The following is a 16,332-nucleotide window of genomic DNA, read 5'->3' as shown; positions in this document are numbered from 1 at the left end:
TCCAAACGAATCTGGATTTTGTAAATCTCTGCTGTCACAATTAGTTGGGTCTCACCAATGTGGAAAGAATAAAACTACATTTGGTATTCAGTGGGTGGAAGGTATCAAGGTATCAATATGCAAATCTATTTGGGGATAGTCTGCTAAAGAATACTGTTAATGGCATTGAGTAACACTGCTGGAACTACCCCACCTAATATCTCTGATCCAGAGTTGAATCTGGGATTTTCTTGATTTTAGCAACTTAGCTGCTGATTGGTTTAGCTGGATAAACCACTGAAGCATTGGCAGAGTTTCTTTTGATACAGAAATAATTTAGCATCTGGAGCGACATTTCACGGTGTTCATGTGAAGGGGCTAATGTTTGACAGAAAAAACTTTCTAGATCAACCTCTGCTTGTTTAAAAGAGTATCTGAGTAGCTGTTGACTCTACCTCGGTTCAAAACCTTTTGGCTGACCGTTAGTCTTCACATGCTTTTAATAAAGGTCCCCAGACGGTTAATTGTAAAGTATGTTCTTGAGGGCTCATATATTGGGTTTTATAACGTATAACTTTTTCTGGTTTTTTTTTTTGAAAACTGATCAGGAATGGAGCATAGAGAAGAGCTGTTGGAAGGGGGATCCAGCTCAAATGTGTTATCTGCATGGACAGCCTACCAGCATCGATATATGGCATTGGAACTTATCTGTCAGTATTAAGAAAGTTGTCTTCAAGAGAATTTCCCCACAATTTAATCATTTGACCTTTGGTCTTTCTTGCTTCATTGGGCATTTTCTACTGAACATTAGAGCTTAAAGTTGAGCCCTGTCTCAGTTTTTAAAAGCTAGTTGAGAAGTTCATCCTAAGGATGATCTTATTTTTCTTTTGTTTTCCTGTACATTGTTTTTAAGTTTTTCCCTCTAAGACTCTGAAAACCTTTTTTTATATATAATAGACATCTTTGTTTCTTGACTTTGGGTTAATTTTACCTCTTAATTCACTTGCTGCCTTTAGTGATTGCAGACTGCATCAGAACTTTTCACTTACGAACCTAGATCACAGTATGAGCAGCTACTTTGATACTTAGCATTGCTTTCTTTTATTTTTAGTGCCCTGTCTTCTGAACCCTTCCTAATCCCATTTCCCATTTTATCATCAATATTAAAATTGATTGGAGAAATGATAGAATGCAATACACAAGCAAAAGTTTTTGATGAGTAATTGGTATGGCTGCATATTGCATCTTGAAGAAAAGTCTTAACTATGCATTATTCTTCCCTGAATACATTTGGGGGATAAAAACACAATGTTCCTACATTCTTGTTCATATCGTAAAAATGAAGCCAGTTTCCAGCTTAGCAACTTTGAAATTCTGTATAGTACAATAGATTTTGGAATATATGATCATTCACCATTTGGGCTACTGTTTATAAAGATGATGAAATTCAATTTTTGACTAAGGTCACTTAGTGACCTTAGTTGGCATCATCCAAATGTGACAATAAAATAAATTGCACGTAGAATACGACATTGTAAAGCCAACAAAATTCCCAGAATATCAAAACTTAGTGACCTTAGTGACTCTGTCCATTCCCTTTCCACGTGGTGAATCTTGTTAAACTTAGCAAATTTCAGCTGTCCACATTTTGGACATTTTCACTGTTTGTGGTCAATTGATAAAGTGCAAAGAAGGTGCCATTTTTCTAATGGTGGGAAAGAAAGGTCCATTGCGTTTGCATCAAGGATACTAATTAACACTAAGTATTACGCACAGCAAGGATTGAGCATAGTGTTTGGCATTGAGAATTTCACTGTTTCCTTTACAGCAGGCACTGTGCTCCTCATAGACCACAGAACTCTTACTTCCATTTTTGGACCGTATATGGGGATACCGTCAATGGCAGCAGCGTGCTTGCAGAGTTGGGAACTGACCAATTCATATGCGGTCAAATACCACTGTTAGAGAAGCATGGCAATGCAGCTGCCCTGTCAAGGCTGCCATACCAGGGAATAAAGTTGTTCCCAACTAGAACCACAAAATTACGTATTTCGCCCAGGATGATAAAATATTGATGTCAGCAGATCGGGTGCAGAACGTTACTCGGAACCACCTAGTTTTGAGTCGTATGGTGAACTTAATCCTGAGGGAGAAGCAGTAATGGGACAGCCCGGAATTACACCCTTACCTGTCTGGGAAGTGGGAGTTCTGTGTTGGAGCATTGTTTACTGTGGGGAATGAGTGTTGTTATTCCTCCCCCCATTTACAGGAAAGTTGCTGGAACAAGGGCACCCCAATATGGTGTGAATGAAGGAGACAGCCAGGAGATATTTTCGGTGGCCAAATGTGAACTTTCAGGTTGAGGAGAAAGTGGGATCATGTGAAACACTCACTTTGGTAAGAAAGATGCTGCCATTATTGCTCCATTACCCATGGGGATAACCTTAAACACAGTGGCAATGGATTCATATCTATTTCACAGGACTGGTAGAGAGACAGAAGCTACAAGTGATCATGGATGCCCATTTCAAGTGGCCCATGTTGATGGTCTTTAAGTTGATCTTGGCGGAAGCAATAATACTCTGAGTGGATGAAATATTTGCCAGGCTTTGGAGCCCCAAACAAGTTGTGTGACAATGGTTCGATTTGTTGTGCAGGAGTTTGAGGACTACCTGGAAAATCACCAGAGTCAAATGTGCATTCGCCCTGAGGCAAAGGGCCAGTTGGAAAGATTTGTGCAAATCCTGAAGCAGACTTTCAAGGCTTCAGAAGGTGAAGGGTTGCTAAGACATTGAATTAAGTTTCTCAGCATGTACAGGACCAAACCACATTCAATGACTGAATGCGTCCTTAATACTCAACTGCCAGCTGAGAACCATGTTTAACATTGCAGCTGGAAGAGACCAAAGAGGTGATAGTGAAATCAAGAAGGACAAATGGTCAGAAAGGTGAGAACTGCAAGTTTGAGGATATTCCAGAGAGTGGAGAATGTGCTAGCCTGGAATTGTATGTCTGGGGATAAATGGATCCCGGTGGTGGTGGTGGCTCAAACAGGATCATTGTCACATATAGTACAAACTTGGGATGAGCTAGTTTGGAGGGGAGGCATTCAGGTAAGCTTGTCACCATCCCTCACCAACAGGGGATGTCCCTCTGAATACTGAATTGTTCCATTTGAAACAAAGGGTGTCGACTGAGCCATGTGTCCCCGAGCCAGAGTTGCTCATAACCAGGGAGGAGGCAACAGTGTCACACAGCAACAAGAGTGGACCAGAGAGGGACGTATCTGCAGAGCAGCAGGGGCTTCCAGAAGGCTGGAAGACTGAACTAGATGAGATTCCTGATACTAGGAGATGGTCGTCAAGGAATTGCTATATCCGAAACTCATCATATCAACATAGTCTACGGACAGAATAGCTTGTGTGTGTCTGGGTGGGGGGCAGCAGGGGGAGGGGATCACTTTTCAAAGATTGCCATGTTTTTGTAAGTAATCCTGACTATGTACATATGCTGGCTGCAATGCCTGTACATATGCTGGCTGCAATGCCTGTATAGTTTATAATTTTATATGTTTATTAATGGAAGCTTTCAAAATAAAGGGGAAAGAAAGGTGGTGTTTATGTAGTTGGAGAGCTGGTCAGGTGTCCTGGAGGGGAAGAGCTTGATCGTCCAGAACCAGCCAATATAGGTGTAAGCAATGTCAATAAAGTCGTCTTATACAAATTTACCATTGGTCTATCATGTGTATAATTCCTGGTTCCAAAGGAAGTACCAATCTAACTGTTGACCCATGTTTTTCCCTCAAAATTCATGCTGGCTACTTTCCTTGATCTAGCCAGTGCCTTTCTTGTGAAGATTTATCATGTTCTGCAAAATTAAATTTCCTGCTCACAATTGAAGTTAAGTAGCGTATGGTCTTATCCTCTTTTTAAACAATACATTAGCAGTCCTTCTACAATATGGTCAGAACCTCCGCTGTTTCATTTCTTCTTTTAACAACCTTAGTTATGTATCATCTGGATATTCTGATTATACAAAATTTGAAAGACATAAAAAAAACTGCGAGTACTACTTCATTTCAAATGTTCACCTCCTCTATTTGTTTTAAATTCCCTTCTTCCTTTGATATGTTGTCATTTACATAACTTTAAATTGGCAAGTACTTAAACTCAGAGAGCCATATAATATAATGCTTAAACTAACATAACTTTCACTTAAAGTGCTTTAGTTTCACTTTGTTCTCAATTGAGGCAGTCATACTAATAAAGAACTAGTTTTTTGTGCCGTTTTTAATTTTATAACAAAGTAGCATAGACAAGAAACACACCATCCCAATATTTTTGAACACTTGAGTGACAGACAAATGCAAATGCTTAACTGATCCTTAGAATGGAGAGTTGTTAACTATTCCTAATGTCAGAAGTTCTAACACTATACATAGCCTCCAAAATTAGATGAGGCAAGACTTGATAATTAGGGAACTTACATGCAACCTGATTGAAATAAACTGTGGTAGGAGTCTATCTCACAACATTAATGTTTTAATAAACTTTGTTCGGTAGGTGGCACAGTGGTTAGCATTGCTGCTTCACAGCGCCAAGGACCCGGGTTCAATTCCCGCCTCAGGCTACTACTGTGTGGAGTTTGCACGTTCTCCCCGTGTCTACGTGGGTTTCCTCCAGGTGCTCCGGTTTCCTCCCACAGTCCAAAGATGTGCAGGTTAGGGAGATTGGCCATGCTAAATTGCCCGTAGTGTTAGGTGCATTAGTCAGCGGTAAATGTAGGGGAATGGGTCTGGGTGGGCTACTCTTCGGAGGGTCGGTGTGGACCTTTTGGGCCGAAGGGCCCGTTTCCATACTCTAACTAATCTAATCTAAAAAAACAATTTAGCACTGTCTGGCAGTACTTTTAATTGATAAGATAGTGTCATAGAGACCTATAGCACGGATACAGGCCCTTGGACCCAAACTGGTCCATGCTGACCAAACCACTCTCAACCCATTTCCCTCCACTTGGCCCATATACTTCTAAACCATACCTGTCCTTGTATTTATCCAAATGCCTTTTAAATGTTAATGTGCCTGCCTCGACCACTTCTGCTGGCAGCTCATTCCATGTACGTATCATCCTGTTTTTAAAAAAAGTTGTCTGTCAGGCTCCTTTTTATTCTTTCCCGTCTAACCTTCAATTGATGCCCTCGTGTCCTTGATTCCCCAATCCTGGGGAAAAAGTGAGTGCAATCATCCTATTCATGCCTCTCGTGATCTTGCTTCTATAAGATCCCCCCTCCTATGCTTTAAAGAAAAAAGTCTGAGCCTGTCCAACCTCTCAAATAACTCAGGTCATTGAATCCTGGCAACATCCTTGTAAATGTCTTCTGTACTCTTTCCAGTTTAATAACTTCCTGACAAAAACAATATTCCCAGTGCAGTCTCACCAACGTCCTGGACAACTGCAGCATAACTGCAATCTAACCTTCCAGAGCCACCTTGTGGAACCTTATCAAGAACCTTACTGAAATCTATATAAGACTGCATCTACCACCCTGCCCTTGTCAACCTTCCTGATCACTTCATCAAAGAGCACTCTCTTCTTAAGTAACTTGCCTACCACAGATATCAGGCTTACTGGTCTTTAGTTCCCAGCATTTTCCTTGCAGCCCTTCTTGAATAATGACACAGCTTTTGCTACCCTCCAGTCGTCTGGGACCTCACATGTGGCTAACAGTGACTTTGCCCTCATTTAATTCGTTGAGTTAAATTTTAAGATGTTCGAGGATCGAGCACAGGTTTCTGTGGATGCATAATGTCCTGCTAATCTGAAGAAGCCTAATTTTGTTTTCTGTTAGGCTACCAATCTTCCACCTTGCCAGGATATTATCCCCCATACTGTGACCTTTTTATTTGGCACATTGTATTTTATGTAAAACCTAATCTGATGTCTTCTGGAAATTTAATTTGATGTTCTCCTTAACTTAAAGTGATAGATTTATACAGCACAGAAACAAACCCTTCAGTCCAGCTCTTCCATGCTGACCAGGCATCCTAAATTAAGCTAGTCCCATTTGCCTGCATTTGGCCCATATTCCTCAAGCCCTTCCTATCCATGTACCCATCCAGATGCCTTTTAGATGCTGTAATTATATCAGCCTCCTCCACTTTGTCTGGCAGCTCATTCCATGCAAGCACAACCCTCTGCATGAAAATGTTGCCCCTTAGGTCTCATTTAAATCTTTCTCCTCTCACCTTAAACCTATGTGTTTGGGATTTGGACTACTTGATCCTGGGAAAAAGACTTTGGCGACTCCCTCTATTCGTGGTCCTCATTTTTAAGCCTCTAAGGTCACTCTTCAGCCTCTGTCACTCTAGGGAAAACAGCCTCAGCCTATTCAGCCTCTCACTATAGCTCAAATACTCGAACTGTGGCAACATCCTTGTAAATCTACTCTGAACCTTTTCAAGTTTCACAATATCTTTCCTCTAGCAGGGAGACCAGAATTGAATGCAGTATTCCAAAAGTGGCCTAACTAATGTCTTATGCAAACATAACATGACATGCCAATTCCAATAGTCATTGCACTGACCAATAAAGGTAAATGTACCAAACTCCTCCTCCGCTACCCTATCTACCTTTAACTTCACTTTGAAGGAACTATAAACTTGCACCCCAAGGTCTCTTTGTTTGGTAACACTGCCCATGACCTTACCATTAAGTGTATAAGTCTTGTACTGATTTGCATTTCCAAAATACAGAACCTCACATCTAAATTAAACTCTCATCTGCCACTCCTCGACCCATTGGCTCATCTGATCAAAGTCCTGTTGTACTCTGAGGAAACATTCTTCACTGTCCACTTCACCATTTTTGGTGTTATCTGCAAACTTATGAGCCATACTTCCTATGGTCACCTCCAAATAATTTGCTCCAAATGACAAAAAGCAATGGATCAAGCACTGATCCTCGCAGCACATGACTGGTCACTGGCCTTAGGGTTGGTGCGCCCCTTAAAATCTTTCTTAAAAATTGAGATATACTGGTTCTAAATATTCTGAAATATCCCTTTAAATAGTGAGTTTTGAGAGGATTTGTAGCTCAGGTTGAGATTCTGGATGTAGGTTTGCTTGCTGATCTGGAAGGTTCATTTCCAGGCATTTTTTCAACTAGGTAATATCTTCAGTGGGCCTCAGATGAAGCACTACTGATAAGTCCTGTTTTCTAGTTATATGTTTGGGTTTCTTTGGGTGGGTGAAGTCATTTCCTGTGGTGAAGTCACTTCGTGGTCCCGTTGGAATGCCATGCTTCTAGGAATTATCATGCATGTCTTTAGCTCATCCTAGGATTGATGTGTTGTCCCAGTCGAAGTGGTGCCCTTCCTCATCCGTTTGTAAGAATACTAGTGTGAGAGGGTCATGTCTTTTTGTAGTTATTTGGTGACCCTCTCTCGCTAGTATCCTTACATACGGATGAGGAAGGACAGCACATCCATCCTGGACAAGCCAAACCAAGACACGCGTGAGAATTCCAAGAAGCATGGCATTCCAACCAGAACTCTACCAACAAACACCTCGAGTTAGACCCCATCTACCATTCCCTGAGAAAAAGAGCAGGAAGTGACTTTGGCATAGGAGATGACATCACCAACCCAAAGAAACCCAAGCATATAAGTAGAAAGCAGGACTTACCAGCAATGCTTTGCCTGAGGCCCACTGAAGATGATTACAGAGAAGGGTGCTGAAATGTCTGGAAATGAATCTTCCAGCTCAGTGAGCAAACTTACATCCAGATCCCTTTAAGCATGTTCCACTGCCCCTCTCTTGTTCTATCTCCTAAAATAATATCTAGTTCACTTTAGCTAACTTGGCTTTCCTCTCATGTAGTTGACCATTAAGATGCCCATTTTAAACCCCCACTTTCGAACTGGGTACAAAGACATAATCATATTGTGATTACTGCTACCTAGAAATGCCTTTACTCTTGAGATCCTTAATTAATCCTGTCGTATTAGGCAGTAACAAGTCTGGCCTGTGGTCAGCTTCAGAGTGTGCTGCTCTGTGAACAATTTCAAAAGCATTCTATGAGCAATTCTTCGAGGCTAATATTATTATGAATCTGATGTTGCCAGTTTTGATGTAGGTTACAAATATCCATTAGTGAAATTCCTTTTATTGCAACTGCCAAATATTTTTGCTTGTTTATTGCACCCCCCTCTCCCTGGAACTCTTCTCGGGTTCCAATACCCCCTTTTCAAGCAGGAAACTTGAGTGGGTTGTATTTCAAATAGATTCAAAATTCAATCTGGGATACAGAGGTTTAACAAGTCATTAAATCTTTCTTGCGTATCCTTGTGTATCTGTTTTAAATATTTCACATAAACAGTGAGGTCATTGTCCTTCGGTTCCTCTGTGTTTGCCTACAGATTTAGAGATTGTAAAAATTCTTGACGTCCCGTATTGTGCCAATAGACCAAGTTTCTGAAGGAAAGAAACAATGGCTTCCTTACAATCTGAGTTTATTGTTTTTGCCCTGTAAGGTCTTGCTTAATTAAATTTCAGAAAGATATCTGCCAGATAAAATATGTCCGCCTTAGCATCCAATGAGTCTTTCTCCATGCTCTTTATCAGACGTGAAGGAAACTATGGCGTCCCAGAATGTAACAAAACGTTGAAGACAGTTTCCCTTGGAAAACCACCTCACCTCTATGCAGCAACGGCATCCGGAAGTTGTCTTAATTTTCTTCACATTGCTGCAGGAAAAGACAATCCTGAAGAGCCTGGGATTTGATGAAGTTTACAGTCTTTATTTCAACTGAAAGCAAAAGGTGGAGACATCCTCAAGTTTTTAGCTATTAATTGCACCCTGTAAATGACACCATGAATAGTAAAGACAAAAAGTGTAACAATGAATCCTCTGTATTGACCAACCACAGCAACAGCACCATCAATTGCACAAGCAATCATATTCTCCATTGTTCTCGCTTATGTAACTTCTTCAAAAATAGACAGTTCCTCAGTATCTGTTCTAATTCTCCTGGGAAACAACATCTCTTCCATTAGTTTGTTTCTGTTCTAGAATCTCTCAAGCCATGATAAGAGTGCCGTTACCTTCTAATTGTAAAGAGAATTTCTTGGATTGTATTGAACTGACAGATCCCTCTTCAATGTTCCATGCCATTTCATCGATTCTTCTGGCAACAGTAGAATTACTGAATGGAATTGCCTGAGTTGCGTCTTTGGCACTCAACTTCATGACATGAGATTATTATGGACACTGAAAGCAGGATAAGCGACTCACCAGTATTGAGAGAACTTTCGGTTTTAGCAATCAGTTTACTAATTTTGGGTAATGCAAAAACACCCTCCAATTTCTGTGATGTTTGAGTAAGTATTTGTTTCAGCATTGGCCTTCTCTTAGAGATAATGTTAAGGTTTTTGAAGAAATCTAAGGGGCTTATCCTCCTCATCTTCGTGCAAGATAGCCAAATGTTTTCTTCAATTTGCTTGGCCTCATGCTTTCATTTAACAATGTAGCCATGCTGTCCAAACATGTGGCCAAAGATGGGTTTTGCAGAGATGCGATAAAACCATACGATAAGTATTCCACTGAATACTACTGATGGTTTTTTTCGCCAACAAATTCATGGGTAGAATTATTTCTGAAAATAATAAAAATAATCATGAAGCACTTCTTAGAAGGAAAATAATGAACTAGGATAAAAAAGGCCTAACAAGAGACACTGTTATTTGGATAGTGAAGTATGACGATAATGGATGAGAGATTGAATATGTTGCAGTTTGATTTGAGACTGACTCTGAAGTGAGGCTGTGTGGGAGGAGCTTAATCCATTAATTTACCAGGTGTGCCTATTTCAAAGAGTGTGTTGGAAAGATATTATAAGTACGAGGGAAACTATTGAAGGTTGTTGCTTGGGTATTTCATTGGTTCAGTTACCAGGGTCCCCATAAACCGTGGGGGTTCCCCTTCTCTCAGTTTTCAGTCTGTGGTCCCTGTTGAGAATGGTTGCTGTAGCTCACTCCCAATAGTGATTTCTTTGACCAACCATTACTCAGCTCCCTCAAACCTATTCAACATTCTGATCTTCTGAATCAAGGTCAGCTCTAACAATGCAACAATACTTTGATTAGGAGTCCCACCCCTCTGCCTTTACCTAGCTTTGTTTTTTTAAAATCAGTGTTTACATCCCAATATTCGGAAGCCAATAAGCCAATCCTTCTCACTCAGCACCCCCACCCCCACCCCTGTCTTAAGTTTGAAGCCCTCTTATTTTCTTAGTTTTGCAGCTTGCAAAAACACCAATCCATTGCTGCTCTGGTATAGACCATCCCATTGGTATAGATTGTACTCCCCCAGTACTGATACCAGTGTCTCCCAAGCTGGTCTTTGAACTATGATAAGTCAGTTTTCACCTGAATTAATTTAAAAGAACCTATTCCACGTATAACAGTGGATATTACCTGGAATTTAGAAAGTTAAGATGGTATAACTTAATTGAGGTTAAAAACAATGACTGCAGATGCTGGAAACCAGATTCTGGATTAGTGGTGCTTTGAAATTGACGTTTCGGGCAAAAGCCCTTCATCAGGAAACGTCAATTTTGAAACTTCTTGGATGCTGCCTGAACTGCTGTGCTCTTCTAGCACCACTAATCCATAACTTAATTGAGGTTTCTAAGCGATGCAAGAGCACCAATATGGTTGATATATAGAGAGATCTTCTTGCTTGTTGGGAATTCTGGAACCAGGGAGATGTAGTCTAATAATCAGGGCTGGACGTTTTTGGTGCAAAAATAGCAAACTGTCCACGTGCTGAGAGTGGTAGAACTTTGAACACCTGCAAGTACCAGTTGAAATGCAAAGCTTTGTTAAATTTAAAACTGATTTTTTTAAATGAATCATCAGGAGATCAATAGCAAAGCTGGATATGTGTAGTTCACAGAATACCTAGATTTTATTCAGTGGCATCAGACTTGAATGCACATTACCGTTCTTGAGTTCTTTTATTCCTAAACCCCTTGTGTTAAGGCAGGAAACATCAGCCAAGGTTTTTACTTCTAAGACCATTCAGCCCATCAACACTTCTCCACCATTCAGTGGCTTGTCTGGTGATCCTTAACTCTAGTTTCATGCCTTTTCCCCATAACTCAGTTTCCTCACTGATTAAAAATCTGTCTATCTCAACCTTGAATATGCTTAATTGCCTAATGTCTATAGCCGTCTGCGATAAAGAATTTAACAAAATCAAAACCTCTGAAAGAAGAACTTTCTCTTCATTTCTGCCTTAAATTGGCGACCCCTTCTGAGATTATCCCTTTTGGCCCTGGTATTTCCCACAAGGGGTAACAGTCTCTTCTCATTTACCTTGTCAAGCCCCCCTAAGAAACTTGTGTTCCAAAAAAGATTGCCTGTCATTCTTAATTGCAACAAATTCAGATCCAACTACTCAGACTCTTTGAAAATTGTTTGTTGATACCTTCATCTCTGCTGTAAAGAGATTTAGCTTAAATGTGATGCACTCAGTGACATAATAAGTTTATTCAAGAATAGCCACTTAACCTGAAGAGCTGTTGTCATCTGTAAAGGCATGATCCAGCAATTTAGCATTAACAGGAGTGTATGAAAGAAAAAATTTGAATGGAGGCGAGAGGAATTACTAAAAATGTTCAAGGTTGCTGGTAGTTTAACTTGTTCATAAAAGGTAGAACACTCTGCCTATTTGAAACAAAATAATGTAATGCCAAAATGTAATGTGATGCATGATGGTATATTGCTGATTACAATCAAAAGTTTACAAATCTTGAATGTAATTTAATTGGGTTTTATTAGGAAGCCCTCCTTTGTGACAAAACATGTTATATCAGATGATGAAACGTCAAATGAGAATACCTCAGACGGTGAAAAATTGACTTCAAAGACTGAGGATACAAATGACTTGGATGTGAATAGTCTGCCTAAAGGTAGGTCAAGTGAAGGGTGTAATTCTGCAGGTTTCTTTTAAATGTTTGGAAAAGCTGCCATATATAGATCTGCATTTTTGTAATTGACTATAAACGTGACCTGATTTTTAAAATAACTTCAGTTAGAAAGGCCTTTAAAAAATGTGAATGCAATAAGTAAAGAATAGCTGGCTCTGAAAGTCTTAGAACACTGCAAGTGTATTGTTGTCTGCTGTTTAGGATACTGTAAGAAATAATGTAATGCTAGTTGTGTTGCAACTATCACATTAGAATGATTAAATTTACTCTGAAGACAAAGTCATAAATGTTTTTGTGCACAAATGTTCTTTTGACAAACTGCTTATTCTGTTCTAGTGAGCATGGTTTCTGTGAATTAGAATGTGCTTTGGAATAGTGGAATACAATTTCACTCTGATGAATCAAGACAGAATGGGGATATATAAACCAAGCTTTATTTTTGCAGAACGCAAACATGAAGCAGGTAGTCTGTTGTTTGTACCTAATATGTGACTGTACAGAGCTGGTTCAGTGTAGTACAAATATTTCACTAAGTAATTGGCTTCTTCTTCAGACTTGGGAACAGAAATGGCCATTTGGCCCATCAAATCCACTCTGCCATTCAGTGAGATCATGGTTGATCTGGTAATCTTGAACTCCACTTTATTGTCTTTACCCCAAAACCCCTGGATTCCCTTAATGATTCTAAATTTATTTCTCAACTTAGAATATGCATAATGACCCATTATCTGCAGCTCTGTGTGGTAAAGAATTCTGTGGATTCGCAACACGCTGAAAAAGTTCCACCTCATATTTATCTGACATGGGCGAATTGTCGCTCTCCGATTATGCCTCCTGATCCCAGGCACTTCCACAAAAGTGAATAGCCTCTCCATATCCACCTGTCAAGTACCTGAAGAATCTTTTTATGTTTCAATAAGGTGTCCTTTTATTCTCCTAAGCGCTAATAAGTACAAGTCCAAGTTACTGAACATCCCATTGAGTTTTCTTCCATAACTGGTACCAACCTAGTGAACATTCTTTGGAATGCCACCAATGCCAGTATATCTTGATTAAATGGACCAGAACTGACCGGTTGTCTGACCAATGCCTTGTATATTTTTACAATACTGTCCAATTTTTATAGTTCATTTCCTTTGAAATAAAAAGCCAACATTTGCCTTCACTATTACCCACTGAACTTGGATGCTAACTTTTAATGGTTCATGCCAATGACCCCCAAATCCCTCTATGCTGCCTATTTTTCTTGATAGGTATATAATATTTTTTAAAAACTCTTCTATTCCTCCTGCCAAAGTACATGACCTCACATATTCAATCAGCTAAGGTTTTGACCACTCGCTTCACCTACCGAAAGCCCCTATAGACTTTGTCATTCTTGTAAATTCCCTTTACACCTGTTTTTGTCGCCTGTAAAGGTGGTAGTACATTCACTTTCCTTACCTAACTCATTAATATATGCCAATAATTGTGGTCCCAACATTAATCCTAGGGAGATTCTGAGATATAGGTCACCATCCTGCATAATGACCCATTATCTGCAGCTCTGTGTGGTAAAGAATTCTGTGGATTCGCAACACGCTGAAAAAGTTCCACCTCATATTTATCTGACATGGCGGCACGGTGGCACAGTGGTTAGCACTGCTGCCTCACAGCGCCAGAGACCCGGGTTCAATTCCCGACTCAGGTGACTGACTGTGTGGAGTTTGCACATTCTCCCTGTGTCTGCGTGGGTTTCCTCCAGGTGCTCCGGTTTCCTCCCACTGTCCAAAGATGTGCAGGTCAGGTGAATTGGCCATGCTAAATTGCCCGTAGTGTTAGATAAGGGGTAAATGTAGGGGTATGGGTGGGTTGCGCTTCGGCGGGCGGTGTGGACTTGTTGGGCCGAAGGGCCTGTTTCCACACTGTAAGAAATCTAATCTAATCTAATCTAATCCTGAAAATGCCCCCTCTGTCTTATCTACTTTCTATTAGTTAGCTAATCTAATATCCATAATTAATGTACTTCCAGCACCATGGGCTCTTACATTAAGTAATTTGGATGCGATACCTTTTATTGCATGATATTTTTTGGAAATCCAAATATATCACATCTACTGATTTCCCTTTATCTACCTTGTGTGTTTTTCTTTTACCCCTTCAAAGAATTGTAATACATTTGTCAGGCATGGCTTCCCCTTGATGAAGTCATGCAGACTCTGCTTGATTGCATTATAGTTTTCTGTTTCTCCTTTTCAGTAGATTTTGCACTTGTTATAAATCTTTTAGTGTATATCCTACAATTTCAAAGCCCTTTTCACCTTTTAGGCACAATAGTGGTACAGCCTGAACCAGCATGGAATGAAGACAAAGATAACTTTAGAGGCCCTGAATTTAGAAGCAGAAATCCTAAAAACAAAATGGAAACGGCAAAAAAACGTGGAGGTAGGTATATTGTTGAGCATTTGTAACTGACCAGCTCCTCAGACATTGTAAGATTGCTCTCCGCAGTTAACTAGTTGCATTTGTTAGTCATAACAGGTACAGTGCTGAAGAGGGCATGATTTTAATTGATTATTTTTCCTAATTGTGCACCTGTAAAATGTACTGTAACAAATAAATGGAAGATGATCGAACAGGTTTGGATGTGAACAAGAATATGAGAACTGTAAAGTCAGCCTTTCAGGCCAGTTCTATATTTTACTTCCCTCCATTGTAATAACCAGCAAAAATCTATCAACCTCAGATCTAAAATTTATTAATTAAATTAGCTACTGGTCTTTTTTCTTTGTAGGAAAGATTTCAATATCTTATGTTGAAGTAGTATGTTCTAACTTTTGAGAGGCTGATACTGATTTTAAGATTTCATCTTGTTCTAGGCTCTATTGTCAGTGGGAAAGGTCTCTGACTTGATTTTTTAAAAATCCAAGATCCAAACACCTCAATCAAGTCACCCCTAATCTTCCTTATTCTGAGCCGTGCAACTCTGGCGTATATAATCTATCACTCCCCTGAGGCCAAGTGTACCCTTTCTCAGATGGAATGTATGGAATCCAGATATGCTTTAATTTCTGCTTTATGCAGAGAACTTCGCTCTCCAATATATTCCAGTCCTCTAATTATAAAGGCTAAAATTTAATTAGTTTTTGTTCCTGATTTAGTGATTTACTTTAGTGATTTGTGTACATGGATCTCTAAGTATGTTTGAACTGCCAGTGTTCCTAGATTTGCACCATTTTAAATATTATTTAGATCAGGTGAGGATAGGCCCAAGCATGCGGATTTCACCTTTCTCTTTATTGAAATTAGTTTCCCTTAGTCATTAAAGAAATTCAGATCTACTTCATTTTGTTTCATACCTGTCTATTTTGTTTGAACTTCAGGATGAAGCTAATACTGTGAGGACATAAAAGAAGGCAGACTTATCACGTCCTAATTTTTAAATATTCTTCATATATCATTGATAACTTGGAACCCTTGGAAAAGCTTTGCATCAAAGATCTTGCAATTTAATTGGGTTTAAAATATGGCTTGTGATACTAATAGTTTTACCTATTGAAGTTCTGTATAGCTTGTAAGTTCAGTATTAAGTCACTTTGATTTTGTTTGGGTTTGACTCAGGAGTAGATTTCTTAGATCTGAATCACAGGATTGCAGGATAAATCTTTACTTACAGTTTGATCACATTCTAAAATGGCGCTCACTGTTGTCCTGTTTAAAATGTGGTGTTTTGGATCAATTGAACTAGTGTCTGCTTTTTTAAGTTACTGAAATATCTTGTAGCCTCGTAAGAATAACAGGATCATTCTCCCAATGTTCTGTCCAATTTTTTAACCTGAAAGTCAGCAAAACAAGGCCAGGTGGGATTATACTTGGAACCTTGTATTCAAATCTGTTGTTGTTTACTGCACATTGATTTAATTTTGAAGAGTTTAAAAGTGTCCTGAGGCCAGGAAGGATGTCTCTTGCCTCAGAATGATAGAAGAATTATGCATCTTTTGCCTGGATCAATCTGGCCAAAAATAAAAATGCCCTTCATAAGCTCCTTTAGATTCACACTGATTAAAAACTTGATGAAGATAAGCAGGTTTGCAGATTCTCTCTAGGAGAAAGTGAGGACTGCAGATGCTGGAGATCAGAGTGGAAGAGTGTGGTGCTGGAAAAGCACAGCAGGTCAGGCAGTACCGGAAGAGCAGTAGAGTTGACGCTTTGAGTATAAGCTCTTCAGAAGGAATGAGGGAGTCTGGGGGCAAGGTAGCTGGGAATGTGATGGGTAGATGAAGATATGGGGGAAGGTGATAAGTTGGTAAGGAAGGTGGAGCGGGTAGGTGGGAAGGAAGATGACAGGACAGTTCAAGAGGGTGGTGGCGAGTTGGAAGGTTAGA

General features: G+C 39.7%; 1 protein-coding gene across 4 annotated transcripts in view; it reads left to right on the top strand.

Annotated features, from left to right (window-relative positions):
• atrx (ATRX chromatin remodeler) overlaps nucleotides 1-16,332 on the top strand; it is a 238,029-nt gene that overhangs the window by 68,466 nt on the left and 153,231 nt on the right. For all 4 annotated transcript variants that reach the window (XM_043704988.2, XM_043704986.2, XM_087991918.1 and 1 more), the window contains 2 exons: nucleotides 11,820-11,950; nucleotides 14,276-14,392. In XM_043704988.2, coding sequence (XP_043560923.2) covers nucleotides 11,820-11,950; nucleotides 14,276-14,392 — 248 coding nt within the window. The remainder of the gene's footprint in view (nucleotides 1-11,819; nucleotides 11,951-14,275; nucleotides 14,393-16,332) is intronic.

Source organism: Chiloscyllium plagiosum, unplaced genomic scaffold (assembly GCF_037043375.1).
Source record: "Chiloscyllium plagiosum isolate Xiang-an unplaced genomic scaffold, Cpla_swu_hap1 HiC_scaffold_11, whole genome shotgun sequence".
NCBI lineage: Eukaryota > Metazoa > Chordata > Chondrichthyes > Orectolobiformes > Hemiscylliidae > Chiloscyllium > Chiloscyllium plagiosum.
The sequence above is the reverse complement of the archived record's forward strand: the minus strand, read 5'-3'. Positions and strand labels throughout refer to the sequence as shown.